Source organism: Pleurodeles waltl, chromosome 10, assembly GCF_031143425.1.
Source record: "Pleurodeles waltl isolate 20211129_DDA chromosome 10, aPleWal1.hap1.20221129, whole genome shotgun sequence".
Classification (NCBI taxonomy): Eukaryota; Metazoa; Chordata; class Amphibia; order Caudata; family Salamandridae; genus Pleurodeles; species Pleurodeles waltl.
Window position 1 is genome coordinate 793,984,995 of NC_090449.1, and position 18,116 is coordinate 794,003,110.

The 18,116-nt window shown below is 44.5% G+C and overlaps 1 protein-coding gene across 1 annotated transcript in view; it reads right to left on the minus strand.

Moving 5' to 3' along the window:
• HIBADH (3-hydroxyisobutyrate dehydrogenase) overlaps nucleotides 1–18,116 on the minus strand; it is a 410,015-nt gene that overhangs the window by 310,052 nt on the left and 81,847 nt on the right. Inside the window, exons 3-4 of the mRNA XM_069211443.1 lie at nucleotides 9,860–9,969; nucleotides 226–347 (exon numbers count right to left, since the gene is read on the minus strand). Of these exons, the coding sequence (XP_069067544.1) occupies nucleotides 226–347; nucleotides 9,860–9,969 (232 nt within the window). The remainder of the gene's footprint in view (nucleotides 1–225; nucleotides 348–9,859; nucleotides 9,970–18,116) is intronic.

Here is an 18,116-nt window from a genome sequence, read left to right on the forward strand (position 1 = left end):
TACATCACATGACAGGTAAAATTGATTCCAGGTTATGAAAGTCTAGGGAAGCGGATATCAATTTGCGTATGTGCTTCGTTTTTTCGAACGCCAAAAATTATGATAGGGTATTCAGAAGAAATGATCAAATATTAAGGAGGGTGATTCAAGTCCTTGACAAAAGCTTTTAACCATTAACAATGTCTCAACTTATTCTTTGTTCAAGGTGATACAATAATAGCTTACCCCCAGAAACAGGAGCATCCATAAACACAGCCCCAGCTTTCTCAGATGCTCTTGCTAGTTCTTTAGAAATTGCTGGATCAATTGTGCTAGAGTCTATCAACAACGAACCTTTCTTCACTTTTCTAAAAACAAACAAAAAACAAAACAAAAAAAGAGAGAAATTTATTTGTATTATTTTTTTAAGGCCATCCATTTACACGTTGGTTAATGCACTAACATACAAACTCATCTAAATAATACATACCTATTTATAAATGTTTCCTTTATTATTTTATTCCCCTTTATGCCCCATATTTAGAGAGTAAATAGTTATATATTTTAGTTATATTGTTTCCCTCAAGAAAAGGTCTCGAAAGCCAAAACAAAGAAGTTGAGTGCTTTAGTGGTTTTTTTTTTGTTTGTTTTTTTACACTGCCATTATAACAGCCAATCACAGACATGAACGCAACCCTCTGCATCATGATCGGACTAAAGAGATATTTTGCCTTTCACTGTGCTGCTCGTCTGGAGGCATCATTCTAATGTCAATTTTTGTTCCCTTGAGGACCCTAGACAGTAGATTTCACCCACCAACCTCCCCTCTAGAAACATTAATTAAATATGATTTGGCAGCACCTAAACTCGATGTCACCTTTTTTATAGACATTTTATTGCTTTTTATTTCAAATAATTACAAGTAACCAAACAATAATAATACAGCCTTCTTCAACCAATTGACATGAGGTGTTGACAATTTATCACAGATCAAAGTCCATCACAGTATGCATCAATTGCAAGTATATCTCATTACCCTCTCCTCCTAGCGCCCTGGACGACAGAACAGGCTCTGTGACGATTACTCATTTCCCATCCTCTCAGGATTCATCCAGCATTACCCCCTCTCCCCTCAAAGTTGGCTATCAGTGCCCCCCCTGATGAAGTTGAGTTTCATTGGCTACCACCCACTCACCAATATCCTGCACCCACCCGTCTACCCTGAGCCCTGCCTGTCCCATCCAAGTGACTTCAACCCCTCGTTTTGCTATCAATAGGGTTAAATACAGAAATTTTAACTCCGTTTTTCCTGCCTTTACACTTAATTATATTCCCTAACAGGCAGACCAAGGGGTCTTGTTCTACGCTAGCACCACATACTGTCACCAATCGCTATAATACCATGTCCCAGAAGGTACTGACAGGGTGACAGTACCATGCTAGATGCAGGAAAGTTGCATTCCGTTCCTGACAGCGATGACATCCACCCTTCCTAGCAGGATCTATTCTATGTAATAACATACGTAATATACGTTTGATGAATATAATTGAAATGTACCAATTTAAAACGAGCATTACATGACCCCATCTGGACCAGCACGTAGATCCTGCTCCACTGCGCATCCTCAAGGGATGTCCCCATTTCATCCTCCCACGCTGTCTAAACTGGTTGTCAACTTAAATTAAAAGGGAGCTCTACCAATCATGGTCAACTACTGGTTGGAAAAAATATAGTACCTAATGGCAATGGAAAGGTTCACTTGAACTTTAGACTTGAACCACAATCTTTCCCTGGAGGGTGATATCCCTGGATTACATATTGCTTAAAGATAAGTACAGAAATGTCTTCTCCCATCTTGCTCACCTCTAAGAGACTTCATGTCATCTATTTAATAGAATGAAGGGCCTTCTCATAGAAACTAACAACCAAAAACACATTCTCTGCACATTGCGTTGACTGGCACAAGTGAAAAAGCTTCACATTTTATGCTGCTGGTGTACTCTAAATACCGAGTGCCAATTATAACTCATCACTTAAATATGGAATACCAAATTATAACTAACATGAACGTCTAACTGTTCAATTAATTAGATAGGCATGGTTTTGGCACTGCTAAACGATGAATCCTCAACTGAAAGTTTCTGCCAGACATGCAGAAGTAAACTAATGATTTATTATTATTTTTTTTTTTAAATACGCAAGTCACTACTTGTGCTGCTCGGGAGTGGACATTTTACAGCAAGACAGTAAAATCTCACATTTCCTTCCTTAGTATTACATTATATTTTCCTTTGGGTGACCTCACCACAAATATGTTTTTTCATAAATTACATTTTCAAATAACATTATTCATACTGAGTCAACATGAAACACAGACATTAAATCATTTCATGAAACTGATTTAACCAACAAAAATTGGATTAATATTGGGGGGGGGGGTGGTCTCAAAACACTTTTCCCCCCCCATTCACTTTTCCATAGTAAAAATTGAAAAGCGATAGCGCCGAAACTACTGGACGGAATTATACCAAATTTGGCAGAAAGGAAGGTCCTAGCTCCCGGGGTTTCCATAGTATAGGGCTAAAAAAAATAATTATATATACATATATATATATATTTTTTTTTTGTAAAATGAATAGCTCAAGTGTGAAGGTCACACACCTTCACACTGAGCGTGGAGGGTTTGAGTCCAGCCAGAGTCGTTTCCCTCCTATTTGTTTTTATTTATTTTTTTAAGTGTAAATGTTTAAGGCTCATACTGAAAGCTGATCTTACTGTTTTTAAATCAAAAATACATTTTCCTTTTTAAATTATGTAGAAATCTCCTTCCAAGTATCTCGTACATCAAAGCCTATAAAACTGTCTCTCTCCTTCAACTTTTCTTCCTCTCACAGCCCCAATCAGACCATTACACACTCACTCACACACACACACACACACACCCCCACCTACTCAGACTCGCACACACACACAGACCCACTGACACCATAATGCACGCATACACTAAAACACTGATGTACACACTCTCACACCTAAAGAGACAATCTCACAGCCACTCTCGCCCCAGATAACCCTCTCACACCTATTCTCACACCCAGAGAGGCCACGGCCAACTCCCGCCGTGCATGCCAAAAGGACTGTGCATGGCATGGGGTTGGCCACAGGGTGTGGCTGCAGGTCTAGTCTTGCGGGAAACCTCTGCTGCGCACGGGCAAAGGCCACGCACGATGCAAGGTTGGGTGCTTATAGGGGGTTAGCCTCAGGGTCTGGCCTGTGGCCAACCACCGTCGTGCATTGCAGTGGTTGAATTAACACATAGTAATGAAAATGACTATACTTTTTAAAAAAATCATAGAAATTCACTGGAAAAAAACTAAGGTTACCAGGACGTTATAGTTAGGCTCACATTTTGAATGTACGAAACCATAGAAGTTCACCAGTTATAGTTAGAAGTAGCTCAATTATCTATAACTCATGCCCTAAGGTAACTATAACTCACACCCTTGTGTGTGTGTGTGTGTGTGTGTATATATATATATATATATATATATATATATATATATTCCTCTAATTTTAACTTGTTATTCTCAGAAGCAGTGACTCTTTTTGCACTTTAAAATACATCATTAACCCCTTCACTGATAAGCCTTCCCACCCCATGTGCTAAGTCTTTTTAAGCTATTTGGGATATTTCACACTTTGGCCCCCATAACCTTTGTCCACACAAGCTATCCAAACCAAATTTGTGTCCTTTTTCCTGAAAATCCTGGGGATTCTAACGGAACCCAGGGTTTGTGGATTTCCCTGGTGGGGACCAAGAAATTAGCCAAAATACAGCTAACATTTGGGTTTTTGGTAAAAAAATGGAAAAGTGTTGCAGAAGAAAGCATTTGTTTTTTTCCCCCTGAAAATAGCATTAACTAAGGGTTTGTAGTACTAAAATCACTATCTTCATAACTTTCAGGGACAGGCAGACTAGAATCGGAAAACCAATTTTTTTAGCTCTGTTTTGGCATTTTACTGGGACATAACCCATTTTTGCTATTTTTTGTGCTTTTCACCTCCTTCCATGAAGTGACCGAAATGGGTCTGAAACCAATGGTGGATCCCGGTAAGCTATACATATTTGAAAAGTAGATAAAAGTCTGAGTTCAGCAAGGGGTATTTGTCTAGATCCTTAAAAGTTTTCCTATAGAAAGTAACTGTTGAAATAAAACCAGTATTTGCAATGCAACGGGTCTTGCATTATGTCGACGTAGAGCTATTAGGGTTGTAAAGTCCTAACCGGACTTTCTTACCACATTCTGAAACCTAGACACTCAGGGGAGCCCAGTGAGGTGTCGCTTGCCTAGATCCTCCAACATTTTCTTCCCTAGATTCCCCTGCAAACCTCAAATTTGGCTTAAAAAACAAATTACTATTCCTCACATTTCTTTGTGGGATCACTGCACGGGTACAAATGTCTTACCATTCGGCATTCCCCTTGGTCTCCCAATAAAAATGATACCTCACTAGTGTGGGTGGACCAGGTGCCTGCAACAGGGAAGGGTCAAAACATGTAGAGATTGAGAGAGCACTAAAGCGTGTTGATCAGCAGTTTTTTTTCTAATACGTTTTAAGGCGGACTCTGCTTTGGGCACCCGAACAAGTGAGGTATTGTTTTTATTTTGGCCAAATTTGAAAACATTGGGGAGGGGGGAAATCAAATCAAGCCTAATTCATGAGATTTTCCCAAAACAAAAGGTGTTCCCAAGAACCTTGTAGTACATGGGATATTTCTGGTTGATCCATCAAGCGGGGGCCGAGAAAAAGAGGGATCTCAAAAAAGTGATTTTCCCATTATAATTCCAAAAGGCTTTTTAGACACAACTACAGCCTGAACTGCTGGTCGGAATTACGCCAAATTTGGCAGGAAGGTAGCTCTTGGTCCAGAAGGAGTGCTTTTTATTATTTGGTGTCAAACCGTTCAGTGGTTTGAGATATCAAAAGAAAACGAAATATAAATATCTAGAGCTGCAAAGGATTCGCAAATAATAACCAACTCGTGCAGAGATCTGCATAGCTCTGTTTGGCTGCCAACACTTCAGCCAGGAAGTGTTAGCAACCATCTTGGGACTCTGCTTCAGCCGAGTCCCAGAAAAAAACAACAAAAAAACAATAAAAAAATAATTTTTAAGAAGCTACAAAAAAAAAAAAAAGAGAAAAGGGACCAGGGTAGGGACACATTGACCCCTTAGCTCTGGTGTTGGGGTCCCAGGGCAAGAAAGCACTTTTTTTTTTAAAAACATTTTTTGCCACAAATTCCCCATGAGATCGCAAATATGCTGCAACATTTAAAGAAAAAAAAGAAGAAAAAAAAAAAGAGCGGTCTCCCGTGCTTGTTTTAATAAAGCCCCGGTATGGGCCGGGGCATATGAAAAATAAAAGAGGCGGTGCATGGGGGCCCTTCTCCAGGGCTTATTTATGCCCCAGGGACTTCCACCTACCCAGGGCTTCATTTTAATAGTACGTGGGGGTGCTGTGGACACCCCTGCAGCCCCGGGGATCGCCAACTCCCCGAGCCTAATATTTTATCATATGCGGTGGCCAAATGCCCCCCCTCCCCCATTTCAGCAGCCCCAGGGACCGCATCCCCCCTTCCCGGGATGAAATGAAAGAATGAAGGGGGTTCATTGTGGACTCCTGACCCTGGGAACCACCACTTCCCCGGGGAAAAGTGAAATGTTGGAGGGGAACGCACAGCCCCCTTGAGGAGGAAATAATGGCCCTGGGAACCATCACCCTCCAGGGCCGGGTCTGGCTATGTCCTGAGGTGCCGACCCCTGGGACATGGCTGATTGCTGTGACTTGGCCAGAGCTTTGACAGCTCACTCCAGTTCCAGTAAGCAAGAGCTGTCAAATAGCTGTTGCTTGCTGGAAGCAGAGGTTTCCCCGGTTTCCCTACCCGCTGATATGCAGGTAGGTAAACAGAGGAAACAATTGCTCTCACAGACAGGGAGCTACATGTTTAGCAGCTCCCTGTCTGTGACAGAAATGTCAGTTACCGCAGGAGGCCAGCCGGAGCTATGGGGGACTTCAGGCCCCCCATGCAGTCCCATTGCACACTGAGTGCCCTGTGGGGCACCCAGGACAGATGGCCAGGCACCCACTCCCCCCATACCCCCAAAATACTACATGTTGAGGTTGGGCCCCGGGGATACGGTCCACTGGGTCGAAATCAGCCAGGGGAGGGGGGCTGCGCAGCCCCAAACCCCACACTGGACATCTACCCAACGAGGTAACACTTACTACCTAACCAGTAGAAAATGCTCCAGTTGGATAGACATTTTGTGCAAACTGTGGACGCTTGTTGGATAAACGAGCAGATGAGCTTCTGTTCAGGCCATGATGCTCATTTCACAGAAATTAAACCTCAACAGGAAGCACATACAAATATAAATGTAGCAGGTGCCCCAACTGAAGCTCCACTTCTGGAAAGGACAAATGATACTAAATCCTGGGCTTGGCGAAGGGAAAGCAAGTATGTTTACTCTGGGATTCCATATTGAAAAATGATTTGAAATCCTTTGTGGAGGTGAATGCATCTTTCATCTACTGGAGCGACACTCAAGGGACACCCACACCCAGAGACACCCTCTCACACCTATTCTCACACCCAAAGAGAAAGGCCGTGTGCAGCATGGGGTTGGCCGCAGGGTTGGGTGGCATAGCCAAAGGCTGTGCATGGCTGGATTAACATATAGTAATGAAAATTACTTTATGTTAAAAAAACAAATTCACTGAAAAAATAAAAGGTTCCAGGGACGTTAGTTAGGTTCTGAATTTACTTGCACAAACCAGAGAAATTCAGTGGTTATAGTTATTTCAGGTAACTATAACTCACAGCCTAAGGTAACTATAACTTGCGCCCTCGCCATGCACTGCTAATTACCCCAGTTATTACAGCGCCCATGACAACTTTGGACTATAAAAAGTCCAGTATGGTATTACAACACATTGTGAAGGTCAACAAGTTCTAATGCCCACGGGGTAAAAGCCCATTTTTTAAATATCTAATATTTGTCCCAGAAGGATGGTATGAGTGTTCAAAGTGGCTGAGAAATCAAAAAGAGTATGTCATCAGTAGTGTATGTCATCAGTAGTGGCGAAGAGGGCAGACTCAATATGAGAAGTTCCAAACCCTGATTCGGAAAGGTCCAGGAGCTGGTTAGTTTCCAGGTAACTGGGGATTTGGGTGTTAACCCATTCATCTAGGAGTTTGGCAGGGAAAGGCAAGAGGGAGATAGCTCTATAGTTAGAGAGGATCTCAGAGTCCTTACAAAAGAAGGACCTTCAGTCAGGCCGATAGATAAGTTGAAGAGTGCAGTCAGTGCTAGGCCCACAGTAGTGAGGTAAAGATTAAAAATGTGATGTGGAAGGGGACATCATGGGAGCCAGATATAACGGTGCACATGAGACTAGTGACTGATTAAAGATCTATGGTGGCAAACTTTGGGAGAGAAGTCCCACATGTGGCAGCTTTTATGAAAATGCCCTGGAAAAGGTCAGCTTGCCTGCCACTAGGGTTTAAGGATAATCAATTAAATTGTATTTGAAACCTGTAGCTATGGAACAAAATGAAAATTATTGCTGATGAAAAACGACACTGTCTTTTTATTGCACTCTTTTTCTTGATACCACTAGCATTTTGCAGATTTCGAAGTGGTACTGTATTGCTTGCATTCTCTGGTGCTTAAGTAAAATGCTTGCAATTTTAAAAACTCAATTGTGGATTTGAATCTGCTGCAAAGGGACACCAGAAATAACGTTCATTTATCCTCAGACTGCAACCGTTTTATGCTGCACAAAATATGTGGCTATAGGTCTGTGATCGGGTATTGTGTAACTACATAAAATCGGTTGTATGATACACCCACACCTGACAGAACCACGCATGCGCCTTAACAACGCGGTCAGGAACCACGACCGCGTCATTTCCACGCAAGCCTTAACCATGCATGCCTTTACAACGAATTCTGTTGTGAGGTTGTGTCTCCCACCCTCAACCTAAAAAACTATCCCAACCCCCGCACCCATCCTGAGACCCAAAACTACCCCCACCCCTAAAAACCTCCCCCCAAAAACCCTGGCTCCTGTTTATATTTAAAAAAAGAACTCCCCCCACTCGCCCTTAGCCCAAAAACTTCCCCTGACCCTAATAACTAAACTTCCGGCATCCCCCCTGCTCTGAGCCCTAAAACTTTCCCCCACCCCTAAAAAATAAACTACCTCAACCCCCCCAGCCTAAGCCCTAATAATAAAAAGAACCAACACCCCTGCCGCTAAAAATTAAACTACCCCGACACCCCCACTGAGCCCGAAACCCTTTCCCCACCCCTAATAAACTACCTCGATCCCCCACCCCACCACTAAAATTAAACTACCCGACCCCCCCACCCAAAGCCCTAAATGCACCCCCACTGCTAAAAACTACCCCACCATGTCCAGCCTCACTTACCTCACTGCATCCTCTCCCAATCCTCCTGTCCTCTCCCATCCTTCCTTAAACCTTCCTTGCCCCTAACAAAATAAACTACCTAGCCTCCCCCAACTCCACTGAAAAAAATAAACTACCCGACCCCCCACCTTAAGCCCTAAATCCACCCTCAACCCTAAAAACTATCCCCCAAAGCCCTGCCCCAGTACCCTCCTTACCTCACTGCGTCCTCTCCCGATCCTTCCTCCACTTCACCCTTCTCCTGCCCTTTCTTAAACCTTCCCCGCCCCTATAAAATAAATTACTCTGCCTCCACCCCTAAAAAATAAACTACCCAGCCCCTAAAAAATAAACTACCCAGACCCACCACACACCCTAAGCCCTAAATCCACACCACCCCTAAAAACTACCTCCCCAAACACTGCCCCGACCCCTCTTAACTCACTGTGTCCTCTCCAGATCCTCCCTTCTCTCCTCCCTCCCATCCTTCAACCTTTCCTGCCCATAAAAAACTGCCCTGATCCACCACACACCGTAATCCCTAAATCCACCCCACCCCTAAAAACCACCTCCCCAAACACTGCCCCCAACCCCACTTACCTCACCGTGCCCTCTCCCAATCCCTCCTTCTCTCCTCCCTCCCTTCCTTATACTTTCCTTGCCCATAAAAAATAAACTCCCCTGCTTCCCCACCCCTAAAAAAATAAACTAACCTATCCCACCCCCAAAAGATAAACTACCCTGACACTCCTCAGCTACCCTAAGCCCTAAATTCACCCCACCCCTAAAAACTGTGCTCCAAACGCTGCTCCAGCCCCACTCACCTCACTGCATCCTCTCTCATTCCACTACACCGTTCTCTGCCTTAACCATCCTGCGTGGTTAAGGCAGAGAAAAAGACAATCATTGTTTAGGCAAGTATTGTTCCACGTTTTTTAGGACGCATTTCACATGGATCACATATTACACCCAGTAGAATTGTTGATGGTTGAGAAAGCTAAATTGGCTTCTCTTCAACACGATAAATCGTTCCAAAACAAATATTTATTTCAATTATTTAATTTTTATTTTATTTTTTATAACACAGCTATATTCAGTTTCAATATTAAAAGGCAAATTCTGGGATATACCAACTAGGAGCATTATTCATGTTTTTGGGGAGTTTCGTGTAGTGCAAAACTAAAATAAATGATCCCTTGGTGCCTTTACTATACTCAGAGTACAGATTATAAATAATACTCAAAGTAACAAAATGTATCAAAAAATGAATGTGATTATTGGTGGATTTTGTTAATATTTGTGTGAAGCCAGTTACTAAAAGCAGTCTGAGAGAAGGGAAGCTTGAGTAAATTGAGAAGGATGGGAAAAGTACTTAGATTATTACCTTGAAAGTACATACTTACTTCAGAATTCCATTTGCCCCTGTATACACTTCAATTGCATTTGGGCTTGACGGAAGCATAGTAATAACCCGGTCTGCTCTTTCTGCAACATCTGCTGGAGAATCTGTTATCTGCAGAAAAAGAAATTACATATGTTCAAAATCTACAATTACCATAATAGATAGTAAGCATACCTTCTTCATATACATTTGGAGGATGTTTCAGGTAAGTACTAAGTAAATCCCTTTTAGGTCTGGCATTACCCAACATCTTTTGATTTTACTGAAATTATAGGCATAATATACTATTTATGGTGCCTTTCAGCCACTCATCTTTCGACATTCACATTTTTCTTCCACCCACTAGAGCATACATACAGGGTGTAATTGGTCAGCCCACTTCAGACAATGGCAAATTGCACTGTGAGTGATGACCTTTTGCTGTTCCACAGGTAGGACATCCACTCACAATGTTGTCCTCTTCAGCGTCAGGGGTACTAAGGCAAGGAATGCTTTTGGACCCAAAAGAAGATGATGGCTTTTAGGACTGTTTTATATTGGGCTTGCTAGTTCTCCTGTCAGTTACGCTTTACAAAATGCATTACACAAATAAAATTGGGAAAACCAAATGAATGGCATTCGATTACTGGGTTTGCCAATGCTTGTTTAATGTTTGTTCACTCACTTTTAAATTCCCTAACTGGAGCACTAAATGGAATCATTAAAAATACAACATAATCCACATTCCACTTTTTCTACAAGTTCACTGAGGCTGAACAGAAAGACCCAGAAGATGTCACTCATTGTAAACTAGTGTTCATCATGGTTAGTAAAAAAAACATATAAACCATAACAAGTGGAAGTTCATAAGAATGCATGTACGTGTTACGGGTTGTCGCTTTCCTCTGTCAAATCAGAAATAATAAAGCAATTGCTGATTACCCATAGTCTACAATTGCTAAACTATTTTTGGCTGCCACCCTGGAAAAATAAAGGCTTTGGCCTTACCTGACGCAGCCGCTTAAGAATGCTAGAATCATGCCATCACATTTCCATTCCAGATATAGTAGTAAGACCCACCTCAAAGCAGAGCAAGCACTCTGTCCATATAATGGGGAGGGGTTGGCAATGTATAGTCTGGTGTTCTCTTTGATCATAACAACTTCATCCTGCGATTTTCTACATATGTTGTGGCCTTAATATAATTCATTATAGCTTCCTGCTGCCAGTACATGCATCCAAATCCTATGTTAGAGCTACTTTTTTTGCAGGGCGGATCGGGGGTGGGGGGGTGAGAAATCAGTTTTTAACTGACCCCATCTTTCAGGATTGAAGGCCTCACCTTTTCTTTGCCTAGGGAAATACCGGCAGTTGCCACGTGCTGCAGGACACTTATGCGGCCCACCAGCACCTGGGCTACCTCCCACTTGACCTCTGTAGGATCTGATCAGGTTCCTCCGGAGGATGTTCACTGTACAGTGATCACATTACTTGGAAGCATGTCACTACCCCAGCATCCCACAGCCTGACCCAAGTAGGAGGAAGGACTGCCCCAGGAAGAGAGGCACAGCCACTCCTGCAGGCACTAACAATCTCTGCTCGTTGTCTGTGCTGCAGCAACCTATAGTCACCAAAATTGCAGCTGTGTGGACTTCTAGACCCTGGTCAGTCTCTGCCTATCCCCGATTGTGCAATTCTGGTGACTATACAGTATACTAAAGCAACAATGCACTCCAAGATTGATGCAGTGGAACTCTACCTGGTACTCCTGTGGACTAATCTTAAGAAATTGGTGGACAGGGTAGGGGAGACTGAATCCACACGGTCCTGGCTACAGCTCACAATCGTGGACAGAGATAAAAAGATTCCTGCAATGCAGATGTCCATTAACAGTTGATGGAGAGGGTGGAGGACGCCAAGGGTAGGCTCCGGTGAAACTATGTATGGCTAATGCGGCTCTAAGAGTGCTCCGAGTGCCCCAGTATGGAGCAGTTTTTGGAGGAATGGCTGCTGTCAATCATACTGGGTGGCTGGGCCTCAACAGGGTTTACAGTGTAGAGGGCACACAGGCTGTCAGGCAGGTCACGGGCAACGGAAGAACCACCCAGGCTGATAGTGGCCAGATACTGGAATTTTCAGGACCATATTCTCCAAGTGGCATGAACTCATGGTCATTGGGACCTGGATGGTGGAAAAGAAAGCATATACCCTGACAACACCTATGCAGTCAAGCATCAAAAAGAAACCTTTATAGCACTTAAGCACCAGCTACGGAGACTGAATCTTAAATACGTGCTGTTTTTTTCCTACAAAACTACAGGTCTTTGGCGAAGGAGGGACCCACATTTTTGGGTCAATGGCGGAGGCATAGATCTGGCTGGAGATGAGGGGCCACCCCCTTCTTGATGCACAAGAGAGGGAATGACCTCTAGAGTAGCAGAAAAAGGGACGTAGGGCACACAGGCTGTTGCAGGCCGCCCCAACTACAGACCTGGCAAAGACAGAGAGCCAAGGTTGTGGCGGGAATACAACAATACCGATCTCTGAACTGCAACAACAGATGGGCAGTATTAGCAGCAGTTTCGGAGGACACAGCGGGCGACTCTGTGGCTTCATGGGAAGACCTTGAGGGGACGGCTCTACCAGTCATCACTCTGGTGACAGCAGTTATTATTGGCTGAGTACTCAGGATATTGACTGGGAGGTGGGGGGAGAGCGGCACTCAGTACGTTCTGTTAAGATGGGCTCTGGGAAGACTGTGGCAAGGACTGCTGCATAGTCAGCCATCTACATCTTCTTCGCAGAGCCACCATCCGGTACTGTCATCGCTACATGTTAGACTTGTTTTATTGCTTGAAATGAATTACCAGTTACATGTTTGAGGCAACAGATGCCTTGAACATTGGGATGGGGGGCTGGGGCAGTTTTAGATCCACTGCATGAGGTTGTTGACAGGGGGGGGAGAGAGGGCAGTTGGAGGCATACCAATTGGCATCCCAAGCATAGGCAAGTCAATGTGACTAGCATGGCAGAGCATAACGCACACTCTGTAATCTCTGGAACAACCATTAAGATACTCTCTTGGAATGTCAATGGCCTGGGCAGCAAATTGGAGAGGGGGTAATGTGGAAAATACTTACCCAGAATTGACGCAGACATTATCCTGCTACAGGAAACCCATCTGGACGGGTGGGCAACAACTTTAGGGTCCAGCACAACAGAAGATACAAACTACTGTATTCACAACAGGATCCAGGGAGGTGGGGATCTTGGACCATAAATCCCTCCTATTACACGTTATCCATTCATGGGTCAACAAGTTGGGGTGCCAGGTGGCTGTGAATGGGCAATGGAGAAGATACACCCCGTTACTTGTGTCATGGTACTTACCACCAGGCCTACAGACCCAGTGGTGGGTCACAGAGATCCCAGAGACAGTTATACTTTTTGGGGGTGACCTCAATTTACCATTGCAGGGAGGAGGTGGACAGGGTGACAGCCTCCAATGACAGACCCAGGGTAGATATGTGCTTTGCCTTTTTCCTCGACTCTGTGGGGATGGCGGACTTCTGGTAAGAAAAACACCCCAGGACACGGCAGTACCCATAGGCCTCCAACAATATGAACTCACAGTCAAGGTAGGACTATTTTCTGCTGCCATGCTGTCGCGTAGGCTCCCATTATCCTAATGAGGCTACTTGATTCGGGCAGCAGAATCGCATAGCGTGTGGGGTACTAAGTACATGTCCACACCATGTGACACCTGTTGGCCTAATCCAGGTTTTCTGGCTAACTAGCAGCGCCTCATCTGTCCCAGAACAGGGATGATTGTGGCAACCAGGCACATGACAAGAAAGACTCCTCAGGGGAATCGTGGTCGACCAGATCTGGTCCCTTTCTCTCAGTTACATTAGTCTCACGCAGGCAAAGACAGAGGCAGAATATAATTCAATAAGGGTTTACTGAAGTAACTGCATCCTAGATAAAATGACATCTATTGCAATAACTAGGCTGATAAAAGCACAACAGGAGCAAGATTGTGACAAGGAGAGTGAAACACGAAAACAGTCCCACCATACTGTCACTAGGAGTGATATACATTTCTCCTACCTAAGCTATGTTAGAGCACAGCATAATAAGCCCTAATCTGCCCTTCAGGTTTCCCCCTTGGGAACTGCCCTTCAGGTTTCCCCCTTGGGAAGACATCATCCCTCATACCTGAGCAAGGAAGCCTTTAGTCTAGAGACACCGCCCCATAGAGGCTAGGGATTCAGTAGTCTAAGCAAGCAGCTGTAGCTAGGCAACCTGCATGCAGTTGTGGTCATCTGGCTGGAATCTCCCTCTAAGTGCATGAGACAAAGGAGTGTTTTTTATAATAAAACAGCTGACATTCTAGGAAAGGGTCCCCACGTAGGAATGTGCATGTTTCTGTGAATGTTGGAGACACAGTGAACCACTTTTGCCGGCAACCCTATCTGACTGCAGCCTAGAGAAAGCACAAAGTGAAATAATTGTCCTGCTAAGAATTTAATGCTCTCCTAGGCGAAAGAACAATTAGATAGAGAAAATAAAACACTGCAAATGTGGCTATTGCTAGAAAAATAAAGCAGCACTGAATAAAATGTATCTGGGCTAAAGTGCACAATGGCAGGCCTACTTTGCTAAAATAACGTGCCTAAAATATGGCTAAAATAGCTATACAACAATGCCACCAGCTGGGAGGATATCTCATCACTCACCAGTGGTCACACACAAACTCACAGATCTACCAAGGATACGGGGATAATGGAAACTCAACTTCTGGGAGTTGACTTATTTGAATACTAGGAATTGCTTATAGAGACAACAGAGCATGATTTTAAGGATAACACAGGTACCGTAAACTCACAAGTAGACCTCTGGGAGGCATATAAAACAGTCATAACAGGCCAGATGATTGCATGGGAAGAGGAGGAAAAGAGATTGTGAGTGCATGGAGTTGGAATGCAACTGGCACTATGGGAGAAGGAATATGTAGAATTTCCCACCCCAAGCATGGCCCACATGATTGAGGGGACCAGGGAGAAACTGAGGAACAATCTCAAACAGAGGGAAGGGCCCACTTCAAAGCAAATCAAGGAAAACTATATGAGATGGGCAACAAGCAGAGGAAGCTCCTAGCATGGTTAGCCCCCCAAAAAACTGTTATAACAACAGTGTTTGCAACACATCTGAGGGACCTCTACCAGAAGAAAATTAGAGTAAAAAATATCAGAGGCATTGATGCTGGCGAAAGGGGGTAGATTTCCAGGCCCTCAGACTGCCACCCAAATGTTTTAATGCATCAAGTCATAAGTGGTGGGCCCGCAACATGCTCTCTTTCGCAGGGCAAAGAGGGATAGTCGGGTCTCTCAGGATATAAGGCAGATGACAATCAATGATTCACAAAACGAGGAAGTCTACACAGGACTGCGCCTCATTTAGGGCAATTTTATTGTCAAATATGGTAACTAAGGTCCTACCATAAATACTTGCCAATCTTTTGATGCAAGTAGTGGGCACTCTTGCATCCCCCAAACAGTCGGGCTTCGTGCCATATAGGGCAACCAGGCACAACCTAAGCAGGCTGGCTGTATGCCTAGCACTGAGGAGTGGATAGATGAACCAGCATTCCTACTGTCGCTTGACACCAAAAAGATATTTGATCCCCCAGAGTACACCTATCCGTTGGCAATATTGGGCAAGAAGGGGTTTGGCCCAACGTAACTGTCGTGGGTGAGTTTGCTGTACACATACCCGGTGGGCAAAGGTCAAGGAGAACGGGGTGTTTTTGGGCGAGTTTGGGCTGGGCAGGGCAGGAGCATCCAACACGGCTGCCCACTGTCATGCTCACTTTTTGCACTAGCCATTGCCCCTTGCTATGTGGATATGGAAAGAAGCATTACTGAGGAGCATACTGTGGGACCTGTGGTAGGAGGATGGTTTATTACTCTACGCAGACAACAACCGTCTCTACTTGGAAGATCCAGAGCGCTCCATTCCCAGAGCACTGGGGATCCTGGAGACATTCGGGCACTACTCAGGATTTTGTATAAATTTGGCACAAATCATGGCGTTTCCAGTGTCCAGCCATGACCTGGGGGTGGAAACATAGAAATACCTGATCAAATGATAATGCGGATACCTGGGGATCTTTGTAACGAAGGACCGCAACATATTCCTTAGAGAAATCCTGAGCCGTATTCCAAAGGCTTACCGAGTGGATGCAGTTTCTTGCACTGGAGAAGTTTCCTCCTATCTCTGATGGGCAGAGCAGCCCTCTACAAAATTATCTACCTCACAAAATGTCCTTGTGTATTGCAAAACTCTTTCAGGTCCCAGAGGGGTTCTGCTGCTCAACAGATGAGGTGACGAAAGAGCGGATGTGTGAAGGGGGGGGGCACCAAGGATAGCCATGACCACTCTGACGTGGAAGTCCCTTGAGGGAGGGTTCGTCCTCACTGACCTACGTCCTTATTACTGAGCAACACAACTACAAGTGATAAATGATTTGGCCTTCTCCATAGAAGAAGAACCCTCCCTACTGGCACACAGGTGAGTTATGGTCCCAGAGAGCTATGTTAGGTGTCTCTATCGGAACATGTAGCTGATGCCATTACCCGTACCGGCAGCAATAGTAATTGATACATGACACCGAGCGACCAGAACAATGAGCTGTAAGGGAAAATGTGCGTTGGAAGCCATCCTGTGGGAGTCAGACATCCATAGAGGGCTGCAGGAAGTAGAGGGCAATAAATAAAATGGGATCTCCTGGGCATTTCCAGAGTGGATGACGTCTAGCAGGATGGATGATGATACCATTTACCGAGCTGAAGCTCTATGTGAATTGACGTGGAGTCAGTATCTCCAGTACCAACACTGAAAATAGTTACAGGCAAAGGCATGCACAACTTTTGCATGAGGTGCAGGTGAGTCACCAAAAGAGTTTAGGGTGCTGGGGTCCCCTCTAACTCATCATTCAATGTCCCAAATATATCTACCCCCCTGCATTGGTCTCCCCCTGCTGGATAGCCTCAGAGACAAGTTAGAAAGAAATCTTGTTAGACTGGATGGGTTTGCTGCTGCCCACATGAGGTGGCCATACAAGTGGGGTTCCAATTAATTAAGTTAAAACTATTTCACAGAGCCTATATCAAGAGGACCCGGCTATACCATATTGGTAGCTCCAACAATTATCTATGTTAAAGGGCTGCCAACTGAAGGGAACCTTGGTACACAAGCTCTGGGCCTGCCCCAAATTTTCACAGCTTTTGGAGGTAGGTGGATCGCAGGATATCATAAGTCATGGACATTTTGTAGGAACTAAGGGCCAGATGTAGCAAAGGATTAGCGATTCGCAAACAGCGAAAAACGCCGTTTGCGAGTCGCTAAAGCCACTTTGCTATGTTGAAATGCATTTTACGAGTCGGAACCGACTCGCAAAATGCATTTCCGAGTCGCAAATAGGAAGGGGTGTTCCCTTCCTATTTGCGAGTCGCAATGGTATGCATTTTCATTTGCGACCGCAATTGCGGTCGCAAATGAAAGCGCAGTTACCATCCACTTGAAGTGGGTGGTAACCCAGGCGCAAACGGGAAGGGGTCCCCATGGGACCCCTTCCCCTTTGTGTCTGGCACTAAAAATAATTTTTCAGAGCAGGCAGTGGTCCAATGGACCACTACCTGCCCTGAAAAATACCGAAACAAAAGGTTTTGGTTTATTTTTCAAAGTGCAGCTCGTTTTCCTTTAAGGGAAAACGGGTTGCACTTTGAGAAAAAAAAAAACTGCTTTATTTAAAAGCAGTCACGGACATGGTGGTCTGCTGTTCCCAGCAGGCCACCATCCCCGTGAGTGCCCTGATTCGCTATGGGGTTGCAAATTGATATTAATATTAATGAGGTGGGTCTTTGCGACCCCATAGCGACTCGCAGAAGGTGTCTGAGACACCTTTCTGCATTCCAAATTGCGAGTTGCAATTTGCAAGTCGCAATTTGGAATAATGCTACATCTGGCCCTTAGTCCACAGCTGGTGACCCTGGACATCTGGGGGGGAACAAACACTGGACTACTACGCACTACTGTTTTGTAATGTTGCTTTGATGGTAGCACGTTGTGATGTGATCAGATACTGGGGATGAGATAAGACCCCTTCACTGAAGGCCTGCAAAGCAAACCTGAATTAGTGCATGATGGCAGAAAAACTGGTGCATCAGGCACGGGGATGACCAGAGAAGTTCAAAAAGGTGTGGGGGCCCCTGGAG